This window comes from Primulina huaijiensis, chromosome 16 (assembly GCF_012295235.1).
Source record: "Primulina huaijiensis isolate GDHJ02 chromosome 16, ASM1229523v2, whole genome shotgun sequence".
In the NCBI taxonomy this organism is placed as follows: domain Eukaryota; kingdom Viridiplantae; phylum Streptophyta; class Magnoliopsida; order Lamiales; family Gesneriaceae; genus Primulina; species Primulina huaijiensis.
This window is the reverse complement of record NC_133321.1, coordinates 18,959,429-18,983,426: the sequence shown is the minus strand read 5'-3', so window position 1 is coordinate 18,983,426 and position 23,998 is coordinate 18,959,429. Positions and strand designations below refer to the sequence as shown.

Here is a 23,998-nt window from a genome sequence, read left to right as displayed (position 1 = left end):
TATATTATATTATATTATATTATATTAATATTAAAAAATTTAAAATATTAAAAACAAATTGAGCCGGTGGATTCATTTCATTTCACCTTATCTTAAGGGTGTCAATTCGGGTGGGTTAGGTCGGGTTGAACAATAGTACTATTCAAAAATTGTTCAACCCGAACCCAAACCGAACCTGATCCAACCCAAAAACACTCAACCCGAACCTGAATCCGAATCAACCCGATCAACCAGTTCAACCCGATTAACCCGATTTTTATTTTTTTAAAATTTTTTTTAAAGAAAGTTAAATAAAATTCAAAAAAAATAATATTTTAATTTAAACACATAATAACAATATTTCCCTCATATATATGATATAAATTTGAAACTCTAATTGTAGAAAAATAAAATATATTTACTAAATCAAATAAACGATTATTTAGAAAATAAAAAATGTTCAAAATAAATAATAAATTATGAAAATTTACGATATAAATATACAATAAATATTTTTTCAGAAATACAATATATAAAAATGTAGGCAATATTTATTGATTATATTTTTTTTAGAAAAATATTATAATTTTAGGGTTAACTCGGGTCAACCCGAACCCAACCCAACCCGATCAATTTTTTCGGGTCAGCTATCGGGTCCAACCCGATCTGACCCAAACCTGAAAATCTCAAACTCAAATCTGATTTTTTTCTGTTTGAATCGTGTCGTGTTAGTGGGTCGTGTCTGATTTTAATACCCCTATGGCTTATCTATTGACATAGATCGAGAAAGGCAGACAGAAGAGAGAAAAGAAATAATAAGGTTTTTGATTTTTTTTTTTGATCTTGCAACTTATCGTTTATCCAATCGACGAACCGACTTCGGTTTTGAGATCGTTGACACGATGTCTTCGATTTGAGGTATGAATTTTATATTTTTGGTGGTGTTTGAAATTCGTCGATTTCTGGAATAAAACCGAAAAATTGTTAAATCATACAGAAATCGAAGATTGTTGAATAATGTATGATTTTAACGAAGTAGAGAATATTATATTGATGTTATTTTGAATTATTCCTAATTTCTTATAATTAGGGATTTTAATCGTTAGATTGAGATTGAAGAGTTGTTTGTCAATTGTTAGTAATTCTGATTATATATTTTGAGTCTACGAAGTATATGCTACATGTTGATATAAAGTTTTCGTAGTTTAACGAATGTTGTAAAATAGCTTATTATTTAAAATTAATTGATTATGATGTATTTGATGGTAGTATTGTGAATTCCGAAATATTAAATTGATGAATGATAAGAATTTATAATCGAGTTTATATTTTCTTGAATTAATTTTTGTTGGGCTATTTGATGTTATATATTGAGGATGTTATGATTGTGTTGATACGGTGAAAATGATCTGATAATTGTTGTTTAATTATTTAGATACGTCACAGACCTCGGGATCAAAGAAATAGTCAGATTTTATATATATACTTGATTATCAGGTACCTATTGACGTACGAGCATATGTTACCATTGTTTAGTATTGATAATACTATTATGTTGAACGATGATAAATCACCGAAATTGAGTGATTTGATATTATATTTGTTGTTGTTTGTTGCTGTTGACTGTCGTTGTTGGGAGACGTATTTTTGCCGTTACAACATCAACATAATGAGATTTATCTTCATTCTTAATTGGTTACAACAGCAGGCTGATAATGTATTGTAAATCATAAGAAAATTATAGAAGATTGGAGAGAACTCATAAGAGTCTATACTTATATGCAATTTTCAGTGAAATCAATCTCCTATTTATATGGAATAATACAGCATACAAATCTTTACAAATATTATCTTATCATATTTATGACAGACAATAATTCACGTTTTTGCTAGAACTGTATTTTCACACCCTAAGAACTACCTATATATTTATTTGTTTCATAAAACAAAATACAAATTTATTTTCATCAAAATATGCAAGAGTGAAACACATAGAGTACCTCGTGATTTTCTTTTCTTGTCGTTCGGTAGGCCTCATTTAACCATATAAGCTATGTTCCGTGCAAAGTAGGGTTCATGTAATATAATGGCAGAATTGCGGAAGGGGTACGGTTCATTTTTTTTTCTCTATAAAAAGTTTGCCCGGATCTAAATAACAAAATATACTTTATATTATATTAATTTATTGTTTTAAATAATTGTTACGACTCCCCCAAAATGAAAATGTGGTAACTATACTATACCTTAGCTCAATAAAATTACTTCAAATTCTTAAATATATATTATTGAAAATATCGTGTTTTTACATGATACCACAATCTGTGACAGAGGGTGATCGCCGTTCTAAGATACTCGAGGATGGCGAGATGACGACGCCTGCACTCTCACTCGAAAAAACTTCTGGGATGGGGTTTCAATCGAAAGAAGATTTCTTATTTGGTAATATCGGCATGAAAATCAAGCTCGCCCCTGCAGATGCCGCAGGAACAGTATCAACGTATTATGTAATATACTTTTTCGAGAACAATTGAATAATTGTATAATCACTTGACGATGATATATATTTCAGATGGCATCAGAGGGTGAGCAGCATGACAGGATAGAGCTTGAAATTATGGGGAATTCAACAGGGGATCCTTACACACTTCACACAAATGTGTTCGTCAGAGGAAAGGGTGAAAGAGAGCAAAGACTCTTCCTATGTTTTGACCCGACCCGAGACTTCCACAACTACACCATTGTATGGAATCCCAAATGCATAATGTAACTTTCTACAATCGCATTCATATATAATTCAAAAACTAATTTGTCTAGCATCTAAAATATACCCATCTTTACTTTAATTCCATCCTAGATTCTACGTCGATGATATACCAATACGAGATTTCAAGAACTTGGAGGAATTTGGCGTTCCATTCCCTAATGCTCAACCGATGCGAATATATTTGAGTCTGGGGTATGCAGAAGATGGGACTACGCAGGGTGGTGGTGTTGGAACCGACAGGGATTTAGCCCCATCCAGTACTGCTTCCTTCTACAATTTTTCTGCGGATGCTTGTGTTTGGTCTCAGAGAGACGCAACTTCTTCTTGTGATTCGGCCGATTTTTCGTAAAAAACGTGGCTAAACATGGAGCTGGACGTTAGAATGCAGAGAATACAAAAGAGTTATAAGAAATATGATTATTGCTGGGATAAGTCGAGGTTTACTGATGGCGCTGGCCCTGAATGAGGAATCTATTATTAGTTCATAGAAATATCCTCAAATTTTCGTTTTTTCTTTTAAAAAAAATGCATAACTTATCTCCAATAACATCTCTATCACTTATCCGCAATAGGCTGACATTAAATTTTTGTATATATAGGAGTGAATCAGCGAAGACGAAACCTGGGGACGTCGGATGATTCATCAAGCCGAGTCAAGAAACAAGTCTCGGATATGTTAAACTCAGATGCCACCACCTGCAGCCACTCTTCATCTCTCTCTTCTTCCAAGAAGCAAACCGCCGCTGGGTTTCCCTTGAATGTGGCGTCGGTAAATGCATCAACCTGATGCATAAGACATTAATCAAAGAAGTTCAAAACGAAGAAAATAAATGACTGACTACATATACCAAGATTCTCGTCAAAACTTTATATTATTTCTTGTCAACCAAGAAATGAATTAAATATTAAAAAAAAATAGCTTCTCGTTTTCTTTTTCTTCTTCTCCACGTAGAAATATTTTTCGGAACAACCAAGACTGAGAGTTGTGTGTCTACAACTTGGTGTCATCCACAGTTATCCAATCGCAGGGCACAAAACCCTCGAAGATGACAGAAATAAGAAAGAAACGGTCCGGTTCCAGCGAACTTTCGAACATCACGCTTTGCAAGTTTCTCAAAATGGCGAAAGAAGGGTTTTGGTGATTCTTTTCTTGCCATGAATGAATGTATAAGATAATTGGTTTCATAGTATACATTCATTCATGGCAAGAAAAGAATCACCAAAACCCTTCTTTCGCCATTTTGAGAAACTTGCAAAGCGTGATTTTCGGAAGTTCGCTGGAACCCGACCGTTTCTTTCTTATCTCTGTCATCTTCGAGGGTTTTGTGCCCTGCGATTGGATGACTGTAGACGACACCAAGTTGTAGACACACGATTCTTTAGTCTTGGTTGTCCCGAAAAATATTTCTACGTCGAGAAGAAGAAAAGGAAAACGAGAAGCTATTTTTTTTTATATTTAATTCAGTTCTTGGTTGACAAGAAATAATATAAAGTTACGACGAGAATCTTGGTATATATATGTAGTCAGTCATTCACGCATCTTGTTCTTCCTCGAAATTACAACATGGCCAAGATCCCCGTCAGATACTGCGTGGTGGCTGGTGTTTCTTCTTCTTTTCTTCGTTTCGAACTTTTTTGAGTAATGTCTCATGCATCAGGTTGATGTATTTACCGACGCCACATTCAAAGGAAACCCAGCGGCGGTTTGCTTCTTGGAAGAGGAGAGAGATGAAGAGTGGCTACAGGCGGCATCTGAGTTTAACATATCCGAGACTTGTTTCTTGACTCGGCTTGCTGAATCACCCGACGTCCCCAGGTTTCGTCTTCGCTGGTTTACTCCTGTTGCAGTCCGGCTCTTTTTTCTTTCTCGTATTCAATCAACCATTCGATAATTTCAAATTATCGCCACGAACCACTCGTTTCCGGCCACTTCTTTAACATGGAAGGATTTATATATGATTTGACTCGGCTTTACGCATACAATCACCAATATATATTTATAATAATGATTAATTACTGATTGCAACTCTAATAAGATTTTGGACCTTAATTAACTATTCTCGTTAAATCCTAGCCAACCAAATCAGGATTTATCAGTTTTGAAATTCTTATCCAAATTTGAATTTGAACAATGGAGTTGAAAGTTTTGGAATATTTATGTTTTGGTGTTAACAAATGATTTAATATAAATCTGATCTAATCTAAACTGAGTAATCTGAATCGAATGAAACTGACTATATCTATAAGTTAAACTGAGTAATCTGAATCGAATGTAACTTGCTATGTCTACAAGCTAAACTGGTTTACCTAAACTGGACTAGTCAAACAATACTGACTCGGATCTAAACTGAATTATATAAAATCACTTTTTATCAAGTTATTAGTTACATCATTATTCATTCTCAAATACATCAGTTTACATCAGATGACTAAACTGATTATTGGATAAGTTTAGATCCGAGTGAGTTTTGCTTGATTTCAATTAACCTTCGATAATTATGAATGATGAAATGAGATAGGTGGCGAGCTGTTAGTAGTTTTAAGTGTGAGATCTTGTAACATCGTGTTAAAAAAAATTAAATAACAAACTCAAATCCTTGAAGATAAAAGAGATATAATCCATTCTAAATTTCGAACTTTAATTAAATTCAAATTCAAAATAATGCTACCCAGTATATCTAAATCTTGAGATTAATTGAAAATATACGAACTCAAGAGATAAATATTAAATTGAATGTGATATCAAGAGATCTATTTTATTTGAATTCTTGAGATTGACTAAATCAACTCAATGTAATCCATTCTAAATTTCGAACTTAAATTAAATTCAAATTCAAAATAATGATACCCAATATATCTAAATCTTGAGATTAATTGAAAATATACAAACTCAAGAGATAAATATCAAATTGAATGTGATATCAAGAGATCTAATTTATTTGAATTCTTGAGATTGACTAAATCAACCCAATCTAAGAGTCTTAATCCTTTAAACTATGGGATAAGAATTAATTTAAAAATAATCAGACGGAAATTATTGAAATTAATTAATCGTTTAAGGGAAGAAAAATATGTATATATTAATTAGTTATTCGACGAAAGGAAATAATTAATTAAATATAATTNCAAACATGGGATATATGAAATTAAATATATGTTTTATTTTCCCCAAAAATTTTGGGTAAACCTGATAAATATATCCTGAATCGACTTGTATTTTGGGTGCTACGTATGTATGAATCCTTTCCTGCGACTCCACCGACACTTAATTTTCACTGCGGTGAAAACAGTTACAAAAATCAAATCCAATTGAGGTAATTCCAAAAGATACAAACCCCCACAAAAATCCAGGAGCATAATGGATGAGACCAGTGGCTATGAAGGAGTGGCTGTCATTTGCTATCCAACGCATTGATAGAAACAATTATTACAATACATACATACATATATATATATATATATATATATATATAAATTTTTAGCGTTATTTGATTTATAATAAAAGATAAATTGAGACTAGTCCTTGAAATTAAATACCACTTGCCTTCTTCTCTTCAGTTGTCTCTGAAGAAAGCAACCATTATGCCACCAAGAAATTTTCCCTACCCTTCCCATTCAAAGAAATCCCTCCCATATTTGGTTTTCATCATCTTTTTTGCCATCTTTATCTTCAAGGTTTAGATATATATATATATTCTTTTAATGCACTTAATTTACATATGGATCGATGCATTTCAATATTATGTGAATTACTCTCTAAAACTTTTATAAATCTCCTGTTAAATTTGAATGCAACATTGGTCATTTACAGCTTCGATATCTTGTTTAAATCATCTTCTTCATTTCAATACATTCTGCAGGTGGACATTGTTATTTTACAGTATGCGATCCGCAGTAGAGTACGGAGCACAAGGTACTTTCTTGTCAATATATATATATCGTTTGCCAAACTAACAAAGCCATTGATATTATATGCTTACTGAAGAGGGCGAAGAGTCTACATCTTCAGCTCTTAGAAACAAAATCTATCGTCATGGAACGAACCCATCTTAGATCTTGATCATTAAGTCGCGTTGTTATGGTTTTTATGCTTCTCATAGTCATATTTTATGAATATATTCGAAATTTAAGTCTCTAAAGTTAATTAATTAATGTGAAGTCTACTTGATTTTCTCCGAGTCTATGCTTGATGTTGAAGGTTTGAGCATCATCAACGTTATATTAAACATAATGCTGTCTTATCTTTATTTTAATCGGTTAGTTACTATCCAATCATGAAACGAGGTTGTGTTGGCATTCATGTACCCTTTTGTTAAATCTAATTGGGTGATTAAAACAACTACGACTCCCCTTTTGTCAAGCCATAAAAAAGTCTAATCATTTTTTATTGTAAGGTGAAAAGGAGAAAAGAAAAGTACTCATAATTTAAAATTTTCTCAATTAAATAATTAATTTTAACATTATATTATATTACAGTTGTAATAATAATAATAATAATGTGGAGGAGTCAGTGGTGCCACAAGTAGGGAAATGAATGGACATTCATTTCTGGAAGGTGGTGAATGGATTGGTGAAAGGTGGAGACCGAATAATGGCGAAAGGGATCCATTACTAGCCTGCAACTATTTAATTTTATGGGTGGCCATAGTACGATAGAATGGCATGTGCTGAAATATTGCTAGGATCCTTATCTTTAATATGTACGGTTATTAAGGTATAGAAAGGTCAAGGAGATGGTGTCAGGGATATTTAAATTGACCTGGTTCGTATTAACAGTAAAAATATATGATTTAAATAGGGAAAAAAATTCCTACAATTACTTCATATTTGTAAGTGATTTAAAAAGGTCTAGTCTAGTGAAAATATTGATTAGGATTGCCATGAAATTGTGACAGTTCTCAAACTATAGTAACGGGAAATGGTACCTTTCATCGACACTTCGTTGCGACGTGGGGTATTAATCACGTTCAGATACTGGAAGATGGTGAGTTGCTCACGCTGTCTCTCGACAATGTTTCTGGGTCAGGCTTCGAATCCAAGAAAGAGTTCTTGTTCGGGAAAATCGACATGAGAATCAAGCTCGTCCCCGGAAATGCTGCAGGCACTGTGTCCACTTATTATGTAAGATTCATGCATTCATCTCTATGGTGAAAATCAATGCAAACAACTTAATTTCTTCACATGAAAACAGGGCATGATTTCTTATAAGTTGAATTTTAAATTTCACCATTTTAATTATTTAAATAATTAACTGCAGCTGATATCGGAAGGTGAGCAGCCTGACAAGATAGATATTGAATTCATGGGGAATTCAACAGGCAATCCATACACACTTCACACAAACATATTCGTCCATGGAAAGGGTGAAAGAGAGCAACAATTCTTCCTATGGTTTGATCCGACCCTAGATTTCCACACCTATTCCATCTTATGGAATCCCAAATGCATCATGTAATTATACATGTAGACATATTTTTCAGATACATAGATTTCCTGTAATTCGCCTGCGTATAGATATTGTTTAATTTAATTATTCTGTGTTTACGTAGTCTCTATGTGGATGGCGTACCAATACGGGAATTCAAGAACTTGGAGGGACTGGGAGTTCCTTTCCCCACTCGACCAATGAGATTATATTCGAGTCTCTGGAATGCGGAGGATTGGGCTACGCAGGGTGGCAATGTTAAAACCGACTGGAATCTAGCCCCATTCGTTACTTCCTACTCCAATTTTTCTGCAGATGCATGCATTTGGTCTCACCAAACCAGAAGATCTTCGTGTAATCCCTCCGATTTCTCGTCAAAAACATGGCTGAATATGGAGTTGGATGGTAGAAGCCGCGCAAGAATGGAGAGGACGCGAAAGGGTTACATGATATATGATTTTTGCAGGGATAAATGGAGATTCCTTAATGGGACTGGACCTGAGTGCCAAATTAATTAGTTCTTTTTTATATAATTTTTTAGCTCTACGAACCATTTATTAATTTATTATATTATATTAATAACATATCAAGTGTGTGGAAAGTTAAATCTACGTATGAAAGTTAAAATTGGTGCTATTTTGCATTTTTTTTTTAAAATATTTTTGTTGTGCATGTGTAATAGCTAGAGAAATATTATATAAGTATTTTTGACGAAAATGAATAAATATTGTTGGCCAAATTGTGTTTTCTTTTTTCATATTAAAACATTTGATTGTCACCACCAACATCGTCATTTTTTAATATGATTTTTTTACGATGATACCAATTAGTATGTTTAGGTAGAGTAATTATCTAATCAAAATTTATTTTCTTGGTTTTTATTTTTATATTACAAAAATGGTTTAGATTTAGCTATTGTTAATTTTTAAAAATGCTTAAAATAAGAGCGAATATTTATGGCTTTTGAGCTTCTAATAAATTTTAAAAAAAGTACGCAGAAAGTAAGGCCTTATTTAATAAATAGATCAACAACGGAACCCAAAAAAAAAAAAAAAACATCGTGACGCAAAATAATACACATTTTTATTGACCAGATGGGAGTTTCGAGTAAATAGAGTAAGTAGACGTGGTTAAAAGTTTGATTTTATCTACTAATATTATTTTGGACGAGGTTGCCGCAAAAGATTTATCTAGTACAATTTATTTGACTAACGTGATATTATTTATTGCATTAATCATGCAATTTATTTGGTGTCTACAAAAGTTTAGTGGTTGTAGGTTTCATCATCATAAAAAAAACACGTTTTTATTGCAGGTTAGTGGTTGCGTGTTTCATCATCATAAAAAAACACATTTTTCTTGGAGGTGAATATTTGACCAATGTTCACGAGTTCAATTGCCCATACCAACACTTTTTCAGACAATGTTTTTGCAAATGGTTTGCCCAGTAGAATTTAACTAACTAACGTAGTTTGCAGGCTATTACGTTAGCATAAGGTAGTGCATGTGAGTCACACCATCATAAAAAAACACATTTCTATTGTCCCTAAAAAATATTTCTATTGTCCCTAAAAATGTCTGAGTTAGTGGAGTGAGTGATTGCTTAAACAATGGACATATATTCGATTAGGGAGTCCAAGTTAGTGAAGTAGTTGAGTACTTGACTAATGGTCATAGTTCGATTACTCATATTAAGATTTTCTTGAGTGATCCTGTCACATAGGGTTTTCCCAATTCGCTTTATCTTGCTATTTGCAGATTACTGCGTTAACCCAAGAAATTACCAAGTGCAAACAAAAGACCAGCGGCTGCGAGTTCCCGCGTCATTAAAAAAAAACACATTTTTATTCCTTTTCAGATATGGCAGAACTAATTCTTGAAACTACACAAGAAGCAACTCAAGCCATTTTTTTTCCATGAAAATATAGATGAACACCAAGTATGAATATCCATTCATTAAGACAAGATGCTGCAAATGAGTGTTCTAATACCCATAATATTCATTCTACTTTGATCATGTTGAACACATGCTTATTCCTCTATGTAAAACACAAAACACCAACAGACAAACCCTCCTCCATTTTACTTGAGCGAATTAGCAACGTCGATCACAAACCGATACTTCACATCTTTCTTAATCAGCCTCTCCAAGGCCTCGTTCACGTATTGAATCGGTATCAATTCAATGTCGGGGTAAATTTTGTGGGTAGCACAGAAATTCAACATTTCTTGTATTTGCTTGGTTCCACCTGTTATACTTCCCGAAACGCTCCTCGCAGCTACAATATATAATTTGTTTTAAATCGATATAAGATTCTGATATATAGCAACGGCTAAGTGTGATCATAATTGTCTCCTGAAATAGTCATATTTATGCATTAATTTGTACCTGGAGAGAGGTTCGCAGGACTGAATTTCACTTCACTTGGAAATCCCACCAACACAAGTACACCAGTCGTCTTCAACAATTGCAGATAAGAATCGAACGAGATATCCCCAGACGCTGTGTTTATAATGAAGTCCAATGACTTAGTCCAAGCCTGCACCAATCTCCATCATCAGAATTTCAAAACTAGACTCACTTTAAATAAACATCTCCGTTTCAAATTTTCACGGCTTATAATATAATTAGTATAATAGATTGCTTCAAAGGGGTAATGTAGTAAGTCTTACCGCCATTGCCTTTTCATCAGAAGAAATAACAAAATCATCCGCTCCAAGAACATTCAAAGACTCTTCTTTCTTGGAAATACTCGTGCTAAATACCGTTACTTTTAATCCAAATGCCTTACCAAACTTCACGGCCAGGTGGCCAAGTCCACCTAGCCCTATAACCCCCAAAGATTTGCCTGGTTGATTCATGTTATGCCTCATCATGGGGCTGTAAACCGTTATTCCAGCACAGAGTAATGGTGCTGCTAATTCTAGCGGGTATTTTTCAGGTATATTGAAGCAATACCTAGAAAAAGAACAAAAACAAACCAAGTTAAGATCTAGTTTCCCTGTTAGCATGTTTACACTCTTCAAGGAAAAACAAGTTAACAACCACCTTTCGTGAACCACGATATAGCTAGAATATCCCCCTTTGGTTATGGTACCATCGGAATCCACCCCATCAAAAGTGTAGACTGACCCCTTTGAGCAATAGTTTTCTAAGTAATCATCACAGTACTCGCACTCTCTGCAAGAATTAACATATGTTCCAACTCCAACATGGTCTCCTACGTTAAAACGTCGAACATTGGTACCAATCTCTCGTACGACACCGGAGATTTCGTGCCTATGAAATTAAACACAGTTATTGCAAATGGCTAAGAATTGTTCATTCTATAGTTAGAAGAAGAGTGTTGGCTAATTTGACGAGCATTAAAATGAATATACATACCCAGGAACTAAAGGATACTTTGAAGTCCCAAGTTTGTTTCTGGGCCAGATAACATCAGCATAACATATTCCACAGTACATTATGCTTATCGAAACATCGTCACTTCCAACAGACCTGATCGAATAACATTTGGTTCAAATGTCAAATTATCAAACATAAATCAAGTTTGAACATTAAGGGGTCCAAATTATTTTGTCAGAAAAGCTCAGAGTTTTAATATATTTATCTGTATTTGTATTAATAATGAAACCACCTCTGCTCGATAAAATTTGAGCTTGACAGTCATATGTTGGAATTGCGCGACATATAAAAAATCAAGAAACCTGAAAATAAATCGATGGCAAATTTATCGAAGTGGTGGGTTGGTTAATTCTTTTCTGGGCCCTTCAAAACCACAAAAATCTGAAAAGATACAGCGATGGAACAAATCGATGGCTATGAACAGTCGCCACCCAAATTGCAAAAACAAAAAAAAGAGCAGCAAATTTAATTTAATACAGAACGAGAGAAGTACCTGCGGTTGAATTCATAAGGAGAGAGGAATCCGGAGGGATCTCTGGCGGCCCATCCAAGGCATTCACCATTTGCAGCGGCAGCCATCTGTTGACTCCGACGGTCACTTGAGAATTTAGACTGTAATTATTTTTTTGAATAAAGAAACCAATGAAAGTTTACACAAATATATACCTATTTTTCATGAGTTGAAAGTATGCGCATTAAATTGATATGCAAAAAAAAAAAAAGTCAAGACTGGCTGCTACAATCTGAAATAATAAAAATCAAACAAATATCTGGATCGAAATTCAATCAAAAGAGTTGAAGATTGTAGAAGAACTCGGTCATTGGTCAAGCATCACTCACTGCATATGAATTTTATCACAAAAATAGAAATCGAGTAAGAGATTTATGAAACTTTTTGGAGTTAATATTGGGTATTAACTAGTGAAGATTCTTGAATTAGAATCTCGCTTGATGAAATGTATATGCTAAATTTTGCTGCCCAAACAAAGAAAAGGAAAAAGAAATCAAAGTAATTTGTGGATCATCAATCCTCAGTAGTGCTACCTGTGCTCCATCTATTACGTAAGCAGTGACGCAAAACACTAAATTGGGAAAATAATATTGGGAAAAAGTCACAATTAGGAGAAATAACTCACAATTTTAATTTCTTAAAATCTTGCTACACATAATATTGCAGAACTTTTAGTCAAGGATCATAAACAAAGCTAGCCACATTTGGGTTTTTTTTTAATCAAACTTTTCTTCGAAATTCTTAAAAATTTATGAAATCGGTCATTAGTTACTATGTTGGAAGTTCAAAATGGGAATGCATTTCTTGGTTGGACCAAGGTGATTTCCGACGTGTCTCTTTTGGGGGAGTTTGTCTGGGTTTTTCCCATCAACTGTCTCTATATATTGCGGGTCAAGGGCTCTGATTCATTATTGCAATCAAATTAACAAAAATATATTGTACAATTTCATTTTTAGGTTAAAAATAAGGTTCATAATAATGTTTTAAGGTAAAAGTTTTTAGGTAAAAACTAATATTCATTTTTTTGTGGGGATTAGGGGTAGTATACCGTATCGTACAGTATCGTATCGAAAATCTTATACCGTATCGAAAATTATGGTATAAGAAAATTCATACCGATACCGTACCGAAATTTTCGATACATATAACTAGCAAACCGATTATACCGAAATTATACGGTATACCGAAATTTAGATACGGTATCGGTATATATCGTTTTATACCGAAAAAAACCTTACATTTTAAAATTTTTTGTAAATTTATTGTTTTAAAATATTAAATATTTTAAAAATTTTGTATATTTTTTTCGGTATTTCGATATATACCGAAATTTTCAAATTGCATACCGTTACCGTACCGAAAAATTCGGTATTGTTATCGTACCGTACCGAAATCTTCGGTATACCGAAAATTCGGCATTTTTTCGGTACGGTAATCTCGGTATATCGAAAATTCGGTATTTTTTCCCACCATTAGAAATCATGGAAAAAAAATTTACCTTTCAAAATTTAATTGTCTGCCTCTACAGGCAAAGACAATAAGCTTAAAATATGTTCTTTTTGTCTTGCCGACATTTAAATTTTGTATTTTTTTTGCTCGTATTTTCGGGTGATAGGGTAACCTAGTAAAAAAAAACATTTTTAGTCCGGCGTACTAAAATTTCTCGTTATATTGATAAGTTTTAGAAAAATACGTTAGTTTGATAAATGTTTAAGAAAAATATGATATTCTGATTTAAAAAAATCCACAATGCAAATTTTTGAGCATAATGTTGAATAAATATATTTATAGATCCTAAAATTGAATAGCTCGAACATGCGAAACTTCTTGTATGTAGCAATATGTGATATCGTGTAAGACATATGGAGTTTGGACCTACCAACACTCGACCTAGCGTGTAGGTCATTGACCAAAACGTTTTTTTTTTTGCACTTATAATTTTAATACAAAAAAAACATTGATTAGGAAAATGAAAATGAAAATGTGTAATGACTAGCAACATTTTTAATCATTAATCATTCATATGATTTTTGAAAATTATACCATTGTCAATGGGGTAACATGTATCATATCTCATACACTCATAGTTACGTGTTGGATTGTCATATGGACCACCCGATAATGTCTTATAAACTTTGTGATCTATATGTTTATGATCAGGCGTGAAGGGTCAGGTATAAGTCTCAATTTTAAAACTTTCAAACAACTAACAATACATACAGATCAATGTGTGCAAATATCAATAACAAGTTCTAACATCCGATCAATGATAGTTATTTGAGGCAGAAACTAACATGAACGCATGCAAAAAAGAATCTGATGATATTCATCCGATATACACATATATAATATCTTGGACAATCCACTGTGGGCAATGTGTGAACACCTTTGAGATGATATCAACTAATTGTATGTGATGAAATTGTATATTCAATAGGTGGAAGCCACCATAGCTTTTTCGTTTTTTTTAGGAGAAATGATATTAGATTGGACTGCTCATATCAATAACAAGGAGCAAATGTCCATTGTCTTACAATGTTTAAATGATTCAAAAAGTTTCACAAAAGTAGAAGAATCTTAGGTACAATTTTTAGATGTTGACGATATTTCAGGACTTGGGCTTCCTTTTTATGCATTTTAAATTTTTTTTAGTCAATCTTGAGCTTGATATTATTGATTATATCAAATTGAAGTTGTATTTCGAGATAAATGTGTTGTTCGAAAGAAGCAATTTGGTGAAAGTAACCATGAAAAATGTCACAGTCAACTGCATACTATTTTCGAATTAACTACTTTATCTTTAAAATCAATCAAGCTCGTTCTTCTAAGGAAGTTCGATTTGAACAATTTAAAAAATATGAAGAAGAAGCATTTTGTTTTTTATTCAATATGAAGAGGTTACAACGTGCAGATGATGAAACTTGTGAAGATTTTGTAAGAAACTTTAAAATTCTCTGACTCATAAGAGTTGTTCTGATATTAATTGACATGATTTATTTTCGGAGTTATCATTATTGGCATGCTCATTACAAAAAAAAAGCAAAATCAATCATTGATGTAGTGAATTACTTGAAGAAAATGAATGAAAGTTTCTCAAATACTCCCATTGTTTATAAAATCTTGTTGACTATCACGATCACAATAATAAGTGCAAAACAAAGTTTTTCTCAAAGGTAAAGATCATTAAAAAATTTATTCGATCAACCATTTCACATGAAAAATTAAATAAATTGACTACGTTATCAAATAAAAAAAATACTAAACAACTGGATTATACATATTTGATTATTATTTTTTACACTAAAACTATAAATCTAGTTTTTTTTATTATTATTATTTTGAGATTTTTTTATTCATTTATAATTTATATCGTCTTTAAAATATTTATTTCTTTCGATTACGAAACTTAAAAATATAAACCCACATTATAATTGACACTTTTTGCCCAACAAATATTAGGATCGACAGGGGAACGTATGTATGGTAATCGACGGGAAATTTTTTTTACTTTTACATAAAAGCTTTTAAAATTAAATGAAATCACAATTTCCAAAAGTGCTTCAACCAGCTACCACTCAAATCTTACGTAACAAAATTCTATTTCCACTCTTTAATCTTTATGTATGTATAAATCAATTATCACGATAGTATAAAATCATAAATTTGTTCAAAAAAAGCTGTACGAGGTGGTGAGTCTTTTAGTTCATCTGATAGAGTGAAAATCAATTCTCATGAAATTAAATCAAACTCCAAATTTTTTTTTTTAAAAAAAATAGACACCCCCATCCAACCAATCGAATTCAAATAATTTTACAGTTGTGAAAATGACTGATGCGCAAGCCCTAAAGTATCAAGAAACGTCTCTTAGAGCTGCAAACATAATAACCATGAACTAAAATAATAATAATAATAATAATAATAATAATAATAATAACCAAAACCCTAATAATTTCCCCAGATGAATTTTCTTGATAAAAATCGAGATTATTGAGCCCCAAAATCCCAAACATGAATTGTGGCATCGGAAGAACAAGCAGCCACATATCTTTCATCTGCAATAAGGGCATTGCATACCCCTATTCCTTCCCTTAAACTGTACAGGAAATGTCCATGTTCAATTTCCCAAACCCTAATGATTCCACCTGCACAAGTAAGCCCATATCCGCCATTTATGCAACCCAAGATCTCCCTCTGTGACACACCCCTTAACCGACATGCCATGATCATATCTGGCACATGGAGTACTCTAGTTGCTCCCCGTCTATCAGTTATCATAGCTGAGTCGTCGTTGCAGTCAAATGAGCCAACAATGATACCCCTTCGGTATTCTTCGTCATGTAGAACCAACCCTTGGTTTTCGAGATCAAATGCTACTAGCCTTAGGCTCGTGCAGGCCACAGCCAAATGATGGCTTGTTACCCTAATTCGGCCTATAAGATCAGTTAGTTCAGTCAGTAGATGCCACCCCATTACGGCTTCCGGATCAGTTAGGATTCCTCCAACAAAAACAAGCTCTTCCGTTTCACTATTCCAGACGTGAAATGCACGACCAGGAACACCTGGAAAACGAACTAACAATGAAAAAAGTACATGAAACATGGAACTTCACAAGGCAGCCTGATCGGTTCTCAAGTAAAACATTAAAGCCACAAATCTTGAACTACTAAACACCTGCATAGAGGCCAACCCACCATCGGTCACAGCCCGTAAAGTCGACTAGAGCGCCGTCATTCACAACATCACCCAAATATGCTCTTCGTAGAGGATTCACTCTGTTGATGACAGCCATATGAATGTCACCATCTAGAGTAGCAAAGACAAGGCGAATGTCGGATAAAATGATACCCGATACAGCACTAGAGAAACGGCCAAGCCGACCGCGATGCTGAGGATACAAAGTAGAGAGGCGGAGCCTGGTTGGAAGGTGGAATAGGTGAACTGCACCATCAGCGAATCCAGCAGCAAGGTGATGATCAGAAAGAGCCATGCGGCGGCATGAGAGACCGTCATCATCATTGTTGTTGTTATCTGTCGGGACAAAATGAAGGGTGGCGTATATATTTCTGCGTGAGCGGAAGTTACAGGCTGTCTGGTGGCGATATATGTATTCTTCTCGCCAAGTGTTCCGGATAAGATGGGTGATGTTCCAAACACGGCGTGTTAGATTCTGCCATAGAAGTTCGGAACGAGATATGGCTCGCCAGGTAGAACAAACCTGCATGCATTTAGAACATTACATTGGCAAAACCATGTTGAATTAAATGCATATCCATTTGTGAGCAAAAGAGACCGGCTAAAGCAGTGCAAAAATGAGATTGGTTTGACAAAATAAGATGAACCCAAGAAAATGCTTCTTAGACACCACGTAAATTTCAAGTTTAATTAACCAGAAAAAAAAACATTCCCACCCCCAACCAAGAAATTAAATATATGTAGTCTCTGCCAGGACTAGCAATAATATGATTTTGCATGATTTCCATATTCACAATCAAGCCGAAAATATTTGATGGGGATAATCAGATTGAAAGACAACCAGAAGCAATAATTTATACATTCATGTCAGAATGGTATGATATAGGTGAAATTGAAAATTAGACCTGGACATTGACAACTAAAACACAAGAAAGAACAGTGATAACACAACATCAACAATTTCGTCGGTAATCTCACGCCAAGATAAATGTTGTCGGCCACACTTTCTTCCCCAAGAGCATTTTGGAGTACAGATAAAAAAAATATCGGAATGTATTTGATTGTTGTTTCTTCTTTTATATAAGATATGTATAACAATCACATCAACAACAAACTAAAAGTTGTTAGTGATTATACAACTGCATAAAGAAAGACCTATAGCAATCGTAAGGATGAGGCACTGATCATCTCATCCTTTGTATAGATTAAAGATCCCAAATCATATTATTTTTTCATCAGCTAAACAACGATATTGTCAACTTTCTCCTTCAAAGTACACATATGATCAACTTAACCTTTGGGAACAGAAACATGCACTACAAGAAAAATGATTTTCCACAGCACGTCATCAACGGCGTGCATTAAAAGCACGCTGCGAATATTGCTTTTAACGGCGTGCACTCATATGTGCGCTGTTGATATTATTGCACTTGACAGTATCAACGGCGTGCTTAAAACGCACGCCGCGGATATTAAAGCACGCCGCGGATAAGTAATATCCGCAGCGTGCGTTTATGTGTGCCGTTAAAAAATTATATAAACGACAGCGTGCATAAAAATGTACGCCGTTAATATTTAGCGACGGTTTTTGGAAAACCGACGCAATATTTATATTAGCGACGGCTTTTTTTAAACCGTCGCTAAATTAGCCACAGTTTTAGTCAAATCGTCGCTAAAATTAGAAACGGTTTAATACAACCGTCGCCAAATTCAAATTAGCGACGGTTCTATTATAACCGTCTCTAATAGCGACGGGATACGTAAGTCGCTATTAGCGACAACTTCACAACTGTCGCCATTAGCGACGGTTTAATAAAAAACCGTTGCTAAACGCGACGGTAAAACCAAAACCGTCGCAAATTGTCTTTAAATACAACCAGTCGAACCACATTCTACCACAACACTCCATAACACTTAAAATTTTTCTCTCTCAAGCAATTTAAATTTCGAATTAAGGTACGGTTTTTTGTTTCAATTTTTTTTTAAATTTCGATTTAAGGTACGTTTTTTTGTTTCAATTTTTAGTAAATTTTCAAGTGTTAGTTAAGATGAATATTGTTATTATAGTGTACGTTTTTTTAAGATTTATTAAATTGTAAACGTAATTTTTTTTATTGCAATAACAAGATTATGCGACGGTGTTTCAAAAATCCCGTCGCTAATTAGCGACCGAATTAAAATAAAATCCGTCGCTAATATTAGCGACGGAATATTGAAACCGTCGCTAATTAGCGACGGTTATGCTATGACTATCAACAGCGTGCGCAGGCGCGCCGCGAATAATAGTTTGTATTGATAATCTTGAACTTTCAACAGCTTTCAACTTTGCAGCGTGCAATGTGCGCCGCGAAAAGCGAATTTGCGCGCTGCGAAAAGCTATTTTTGTTGTAGTGATGGAATTGGTCTCAAATGGTCTAAAGTTGTGCCGACAATACATTGACTAAGCATAAACTTATGCTCCAAGTTAATCACAATGCACAAACAAGTTAATTAACAAATTAATATTCAAGGGATTGACGCTGAACAAGTAGACAGATTGATATAACGAACAATCAATATAATAATATTTTAATACCTAATTTTACCTTCTTTTAGTCTAATTAGAACCAGCTTAACATGGCTGTCTTCACCCGACCAAACCGTGTTTTGGAATTCCAGTAATTATTATCCACTTTTCAACTTATTTATCTGATTTCCAAATAAACAATATCATCCTCAATCCACATATTTTCTATTTATACGCACACACTCCACCCCTCCCTTTGTTATAATCCAGAAAGAACATGAGAACACTAAAAACCTCATGACCAAGTTGTAAAGGCCCTCCCCTCCACCTCCAATTAAGTTTCAAGAATTCAAATGATCTATAACAGACAATCACGGCAGCCATTTGCTGCTAGATCTCATCCATACACATCAAGGACTCATTTACAACTTTCAGCAGGTGGATTAATGCTTTAAAAGTATGTATACTCGATATTTGCCTTCATCTATACAAAATGTTAATCTTTTGATGAACCTATTAGATTTACACCAGTGGAAGTCTTATTTTTATTATTTTACTCAAATTAACTATCTTATATTTTTTAATCTCTTTCATTTATTCATTTTCTTTGGTTACTTTTAACAGTTATGGTACAAAACGTACCGGATTTTATATCGTTCAATACTTCATACTCTGATATGGTAGGTAAATACATGGTTTTCAAGTTTCATATCGCTGTTTAAATTAGTTTGTTAATGCTAGTTAGTAGTTTGTTTCACTACTGTGGTTAGACTTTCAGATGCAATACAAACTCTTTTTTATAGTACGTGAAAATTTTATATTTTTGAGGTTTATTTTTTTTGGAAGTTTATAAATTTTAAAGACAAGTTCTAGTTCAATGCAGGATACGAGTATATTTTTTTAAATGTATTCGGTGCACATCGAAGAATAACAGTGTAAACATAATTTTAAAATGTAAATTTTAAATATTTAGTAAGACATTTTATTACAAGGACGAAAGAATCGGAAATATTGTACTACAGAGATATCACAACGATGGAATGGCCATCCCATAACTGCATCCAAAAATAGCTAATTGCTATGACATAAAATATGAATAATTTATTTAAAAATAAATTACCATCAATATATACGTTACTCAAAATAAAAATGAAAGTATATATTTTTCCAATACCCCTCGAAAACCCATTATTATCTTAACTTTTAGTATATCGATCAAAATCAAAAAATCTAAAATAAAAGAATTATTTTACGTATGATCAATCTTATCATTTAAACAGCCCATTTCTCCTAAAAATAAAAATTGAAATTATGTTATTATCATTCCTTTTGGAATCTTTGAAACCCATTCCTAATTAAAAAAAAAATACCAACTCCCAAGAATTCTGGTGCAAGCATGCTCCCACTTGATATGGACACGTATAACATAATATACTTTACTGACTCTGCATGGATTCTGTAGCCCCATGCTAGGCAAGACACCCCCTCCCCTCTGCCCTTTAATAAAGATTACAATCTACACCTCTCTCCTCTCTCACACAGAAAAATTGGGGAGATAGCAGGGAAAATTATATACATGCATCTACATACATATTTTCGAACAAGATCCTCTACTGGTGTTCTGCGTGTTCACATGACCTAACGATAGTGCTTTGATCCAAAACCCATATTTTCTTGGTAGTTCGCCCGTACGAGATATATTAACAAGCCTATGTTGATTAAGACCAAACAAAAAAATTTCATTAAGGAATTTTCCATTTTACTCTTAATCAATAAGTGTTTTAATAGTATATAAAAAAATGCTGAAAATAAATACTATATTTAACGGGTAGAGCTAGATGATTGATAAAAAAAATAGAGAATTAATAACACTAAATATAGACATTAAATTATATAGTTGGAAGGAAAGGTTGATAAAGGAAATTCAGCGCTTTTATTTTTAGGACAGGATCGAAGAACTGCATATCTTAGGTAATTAATTCATGAGCCATGAATGATGAAACGCTAAATACTTTATTTTGCAACATACGTATAAGAAAAAGAAATAGTGGAGATGGAGTCGTCAGGTAGACTACACAAAGTAAGATATTTTATCCCACCAGTTACGTAAAGCTGTAGATTTATACTGTTGTCCTCAACTTTATAATTATTATTATTATTGCCATGCTAAGAACACTGACATAATTTTCCTTATCAGATTAAGAAGATAAGCTCCTACTCCACATTAAGTGCAGACAGAGACCACAAAATAACTGAGAAGAAAAATCAACGACTGAACAGTAACTGCACAAACAGACAAGAAAAAAAGAAAACTTCAGTTTGTAGCCATCTATATCTGACACTTTTTTAATTTTTTATTAAATAAAGAAATTGTCAGTTGAATAAATACAGAGGGAATTTATATTAGTTACACGGAAAACGCAAAGGGTAATAACATAATTTTGTGCTTAGAGAGATATAGCAAGATTTGATACTTGAGAAGGGGAAAATAAAAGGCCTATTTCGCTCAAGGGTCTCTGTCAAAATCTGCAGAATGGGTATAAATTTTTGACAGAGCAAGAAAGGAATCAGGCAGAGAAAATAGAAAAAAACTATGGAAACAAAATAACCCTTTTGCATGAAAGGATTTTGGAAGAGAATTGTTGGTCCAAAATTGGTGGTATTATTTTGGTTACTGAGACGAGAGTTTCACGTTTTGCCATTGAGAGCTAAGATACAAAATTAAAGTTGAATGTGTACTGCATATTGATTTGGTTAAAAAGTAGACCATCTTTTGATCTTTTTCAACGGCAATCTTTTAAGCTCGAGTACCACATGAAATGACAAAGAGAGAGAAATCAATACGCAAATCTCTTTATCATAAGGGTTTTCTAAAAAGATGATTATCTATGTATGTAAGTAGCAATGTATAAGCTCTAATTTTTCTACGTGATTCGGTCAAAGTTGCAAAGAATGAAATGATACGATATCTGTGTTATATCCCGCAAAGTAACGCATAAAGTTGATTTGAACATAGCTCAAATCATCATTAATCTCATATAAATCCCAAAAAAGATAAAAGTATATATAAAAAACGTACAGCTTACCTGGAAAATGTTGGAGAAAGCGTGCGCAGCAGCAAGTCGACCAGCAGTTCTTGATGCGTCAGTGGCTACTTCAAATGCAAGAGCTTCAATGAATGGTTCGGGCCAGATTCCGTTGCTGAATCGCCTCCTACTGCGAGAAGATGAAGGGCCAGCTTCAAACTCACCGCCTCCTCCTCCGCCTCCGCCGACTTCAACTTCTTCATCAGAAGAAGATGAAGATGATGTTGACATATGGACGAAAAGTACGTACAACTAAGGTGTAACAGAATCTAGGAACCCCGAGATTTGGAGACGACACCAAAGCAAACAAAAGAGAGATAAAAGACAAACCCAAGGGTCCCAAAAAAGGGAACTAGTATTTTCAGTTTATCAAGATTAGTGTTATAATTAAGTTTTTTTGTTCTACACCGCCTCTCTTCCAGTAATATCAAAATTTTCACTCGTATAAAAATGTCGTTTGTTAACAGAAGAAATAATTGCATGGCGAGAAAAGATGGAAGATGTAAAGTTGGAGAAGTAGAAGGAACGATAAGTTGCAACAAAAACTGCTTCTATAGTGCAAAAGCATGACCTCGACAATAACAACTTTACTTTTTTAAGTAATTGACATTTGAATTCACAAAAATTCATATATCATGTCTCTGAAAATAGGCGGATTTTGGTTGATGACATAATCTCTCCCAAGTAGGAGCCATGCTAATTTCCACTTAACTCTCCATCCTACAAAAGGAGTTGAAAAGTAGAATACTTGGAAGCGAAGGACAGCCGCGAGAAAGTGTAAACGAATTTATGAATAGTAAATGAATATTTGTAAGGGATGTTTCTTATATACTTTTGTTGTATTGTTTGAAAGTTCTATCGATCGTCAATGTCTAATTAACATTTTGCACGCTATTGTACAAAATTATGCATGTTAACTGTTGCCTTACATATATTTATTTTTGTAAATTCGAATGAAAGAAAATTAGGGTGGATTAAGTAATCAACTTTAATGCGGCGAATGCATTAAAAAAATTTCATCTTGGAATATATACATGTAATACGAAAAAAAATTTGGATATGTATCTTTGTTTTTTTGACAAATTCCAAAAATCAAAATATTTAAAACAAAAAACATGATTTGCTAACATAAATATCCAAAATCATAATAAGATTATTGTACAAGAAAAAAAATACAATTTTCTCCATATAACATAACAAATAATCATGTCGAATTCCCAATCACGCGACACTTGCTAAGAAAATCAATTTCGATTTAGAACTATAGTTATGATTGCTATAAGAAATCTCAAAGTTAGAGATATTGAGGTAAATAGATATTATACATATGAAAAGTAAGTAGGTTTTTTTATACGTTCCAAATTTTATTATAAATATATGTATATGTGTATCGCTGAAATTATACTCACTTATTGAATATAATTTTTATATGTTTCATCAGAATCCAATAAATAAATGATCTAAAATTGGCATTATTAGTCTATCCCCATCGAGAGAGATTTATAGACATATGGCAAAATATGTGTACATGAGCTTTATTCGGTTATTTTAATGCATTGAACTTTAAATCTTTAAAACGAGATATTTTATATTTGAAAAAAATTTGTATAATATACCATTATAAAAAAA

The 23,998-nt window shown here is 33.3% G+C and overlaps 4 protein-coding genes across 4 annotated transcripts; 2 read left to right on the top strand and 2 right to left on the bottom strand.

Annotated features, from left to right (window-relative positions):
- The first annotated feature begins 2,285 nt into the window (after window positions 1-2,285).
- LOC140961112 (xyloglucan endotransglucosylase protein 7-like) lies at window positions 2,286-3,256 on the top strand. Its single transcript, XM_073419416.1, has 3 exons — window positions 2,286-2,483; window positions 2,549-2,742; window positions 2,834-3,256. Exons 1-3 carry the CDS (start codon window positions 2,286-2,288, stop codon window positions 3,090-3,092), a joined length of 651 nt encoding a protein of 216 aa, XP_073275517.1. The 3' UTR covers window positions 3,093-3,256.
- Window positions 3,257-6,236: 2,980 nt separating this feature from the next.
- On the top strand, window positions 6,237-8,804 carry LOC140961906 (xyloglucan endotransglucosylase protein 7-like). The gene is made up of 5 exons (XM_073420683.1): window positions 6,237-6,418; window positions 6,604-6,656; window positions 7,639-7,864; window positions 8,001-8,194; window positions 8,293-8,804. The coding sequence occupies exons 1-5, from the start codon at window positions 6,326-6,328 to the stop codon at window positions 8,684-8,686; spliced, it is 960 nt and encodes a 319-aa protein (XP_073276784.1). The 5' UTR covers window positions 6,237-6,325; the 3' UTR covers window positions 8,687-8,804.
- A 1,194-nt stretch (window positions 8,805-9,998) lies between these two features.
- On the bottom strand, window positions 9,999-12,542 carry LOC140961793 (probable cinnamyl alcohol dehydrogenase 1). The gene is made up of 6 exons (XM_073420492.1): window positions 12,068-12,542; window positions 11,554-11,667; window positions 11,218-11,448; window positions 10,842-11,127; window positions 10,558-10,708; window positions 9,999-10,447 (listed from the first exon to the last, which is right to left on the bottom strand). The coding sequence occupies exons 1-6, from the start codon at window positions 12,151-12,153 to the stop codon at window positions 10,251-10,253; spliced, it is 1,065 nt and encodes a 354-aa protein (XP_073276593.1). The 5' UTR covers window positions 12,154-12,542; the 3' UTR covers window positions 9,999-10,250.
- A 3,527-nt stretch (window positions 12,543-16,069) lies between these two features.
- On the bottom strand, window positions 16,070-22,600 carry LOC140961164 (transcriptional regulator STERILE APETALA-like). The gene is made up of 3 exons (XM_073419478.1): window positions 22,370-22,600; window positions 16,757-17,300; window positions 16,070-16,644 (listed from the first exon to the last, which is right to left on the bottom strand). The coding sequence occupies exons 1-3, from the start codon at window positions 22,598-22,600 to the stop codon at window positions 16,070-16,072; spliced, it is 1,350 nt and encodes a 449-aa protein (XP_073275579.1).
- Window positions 22,601-23,998: the final 1,398 nt, after the last annotated feature.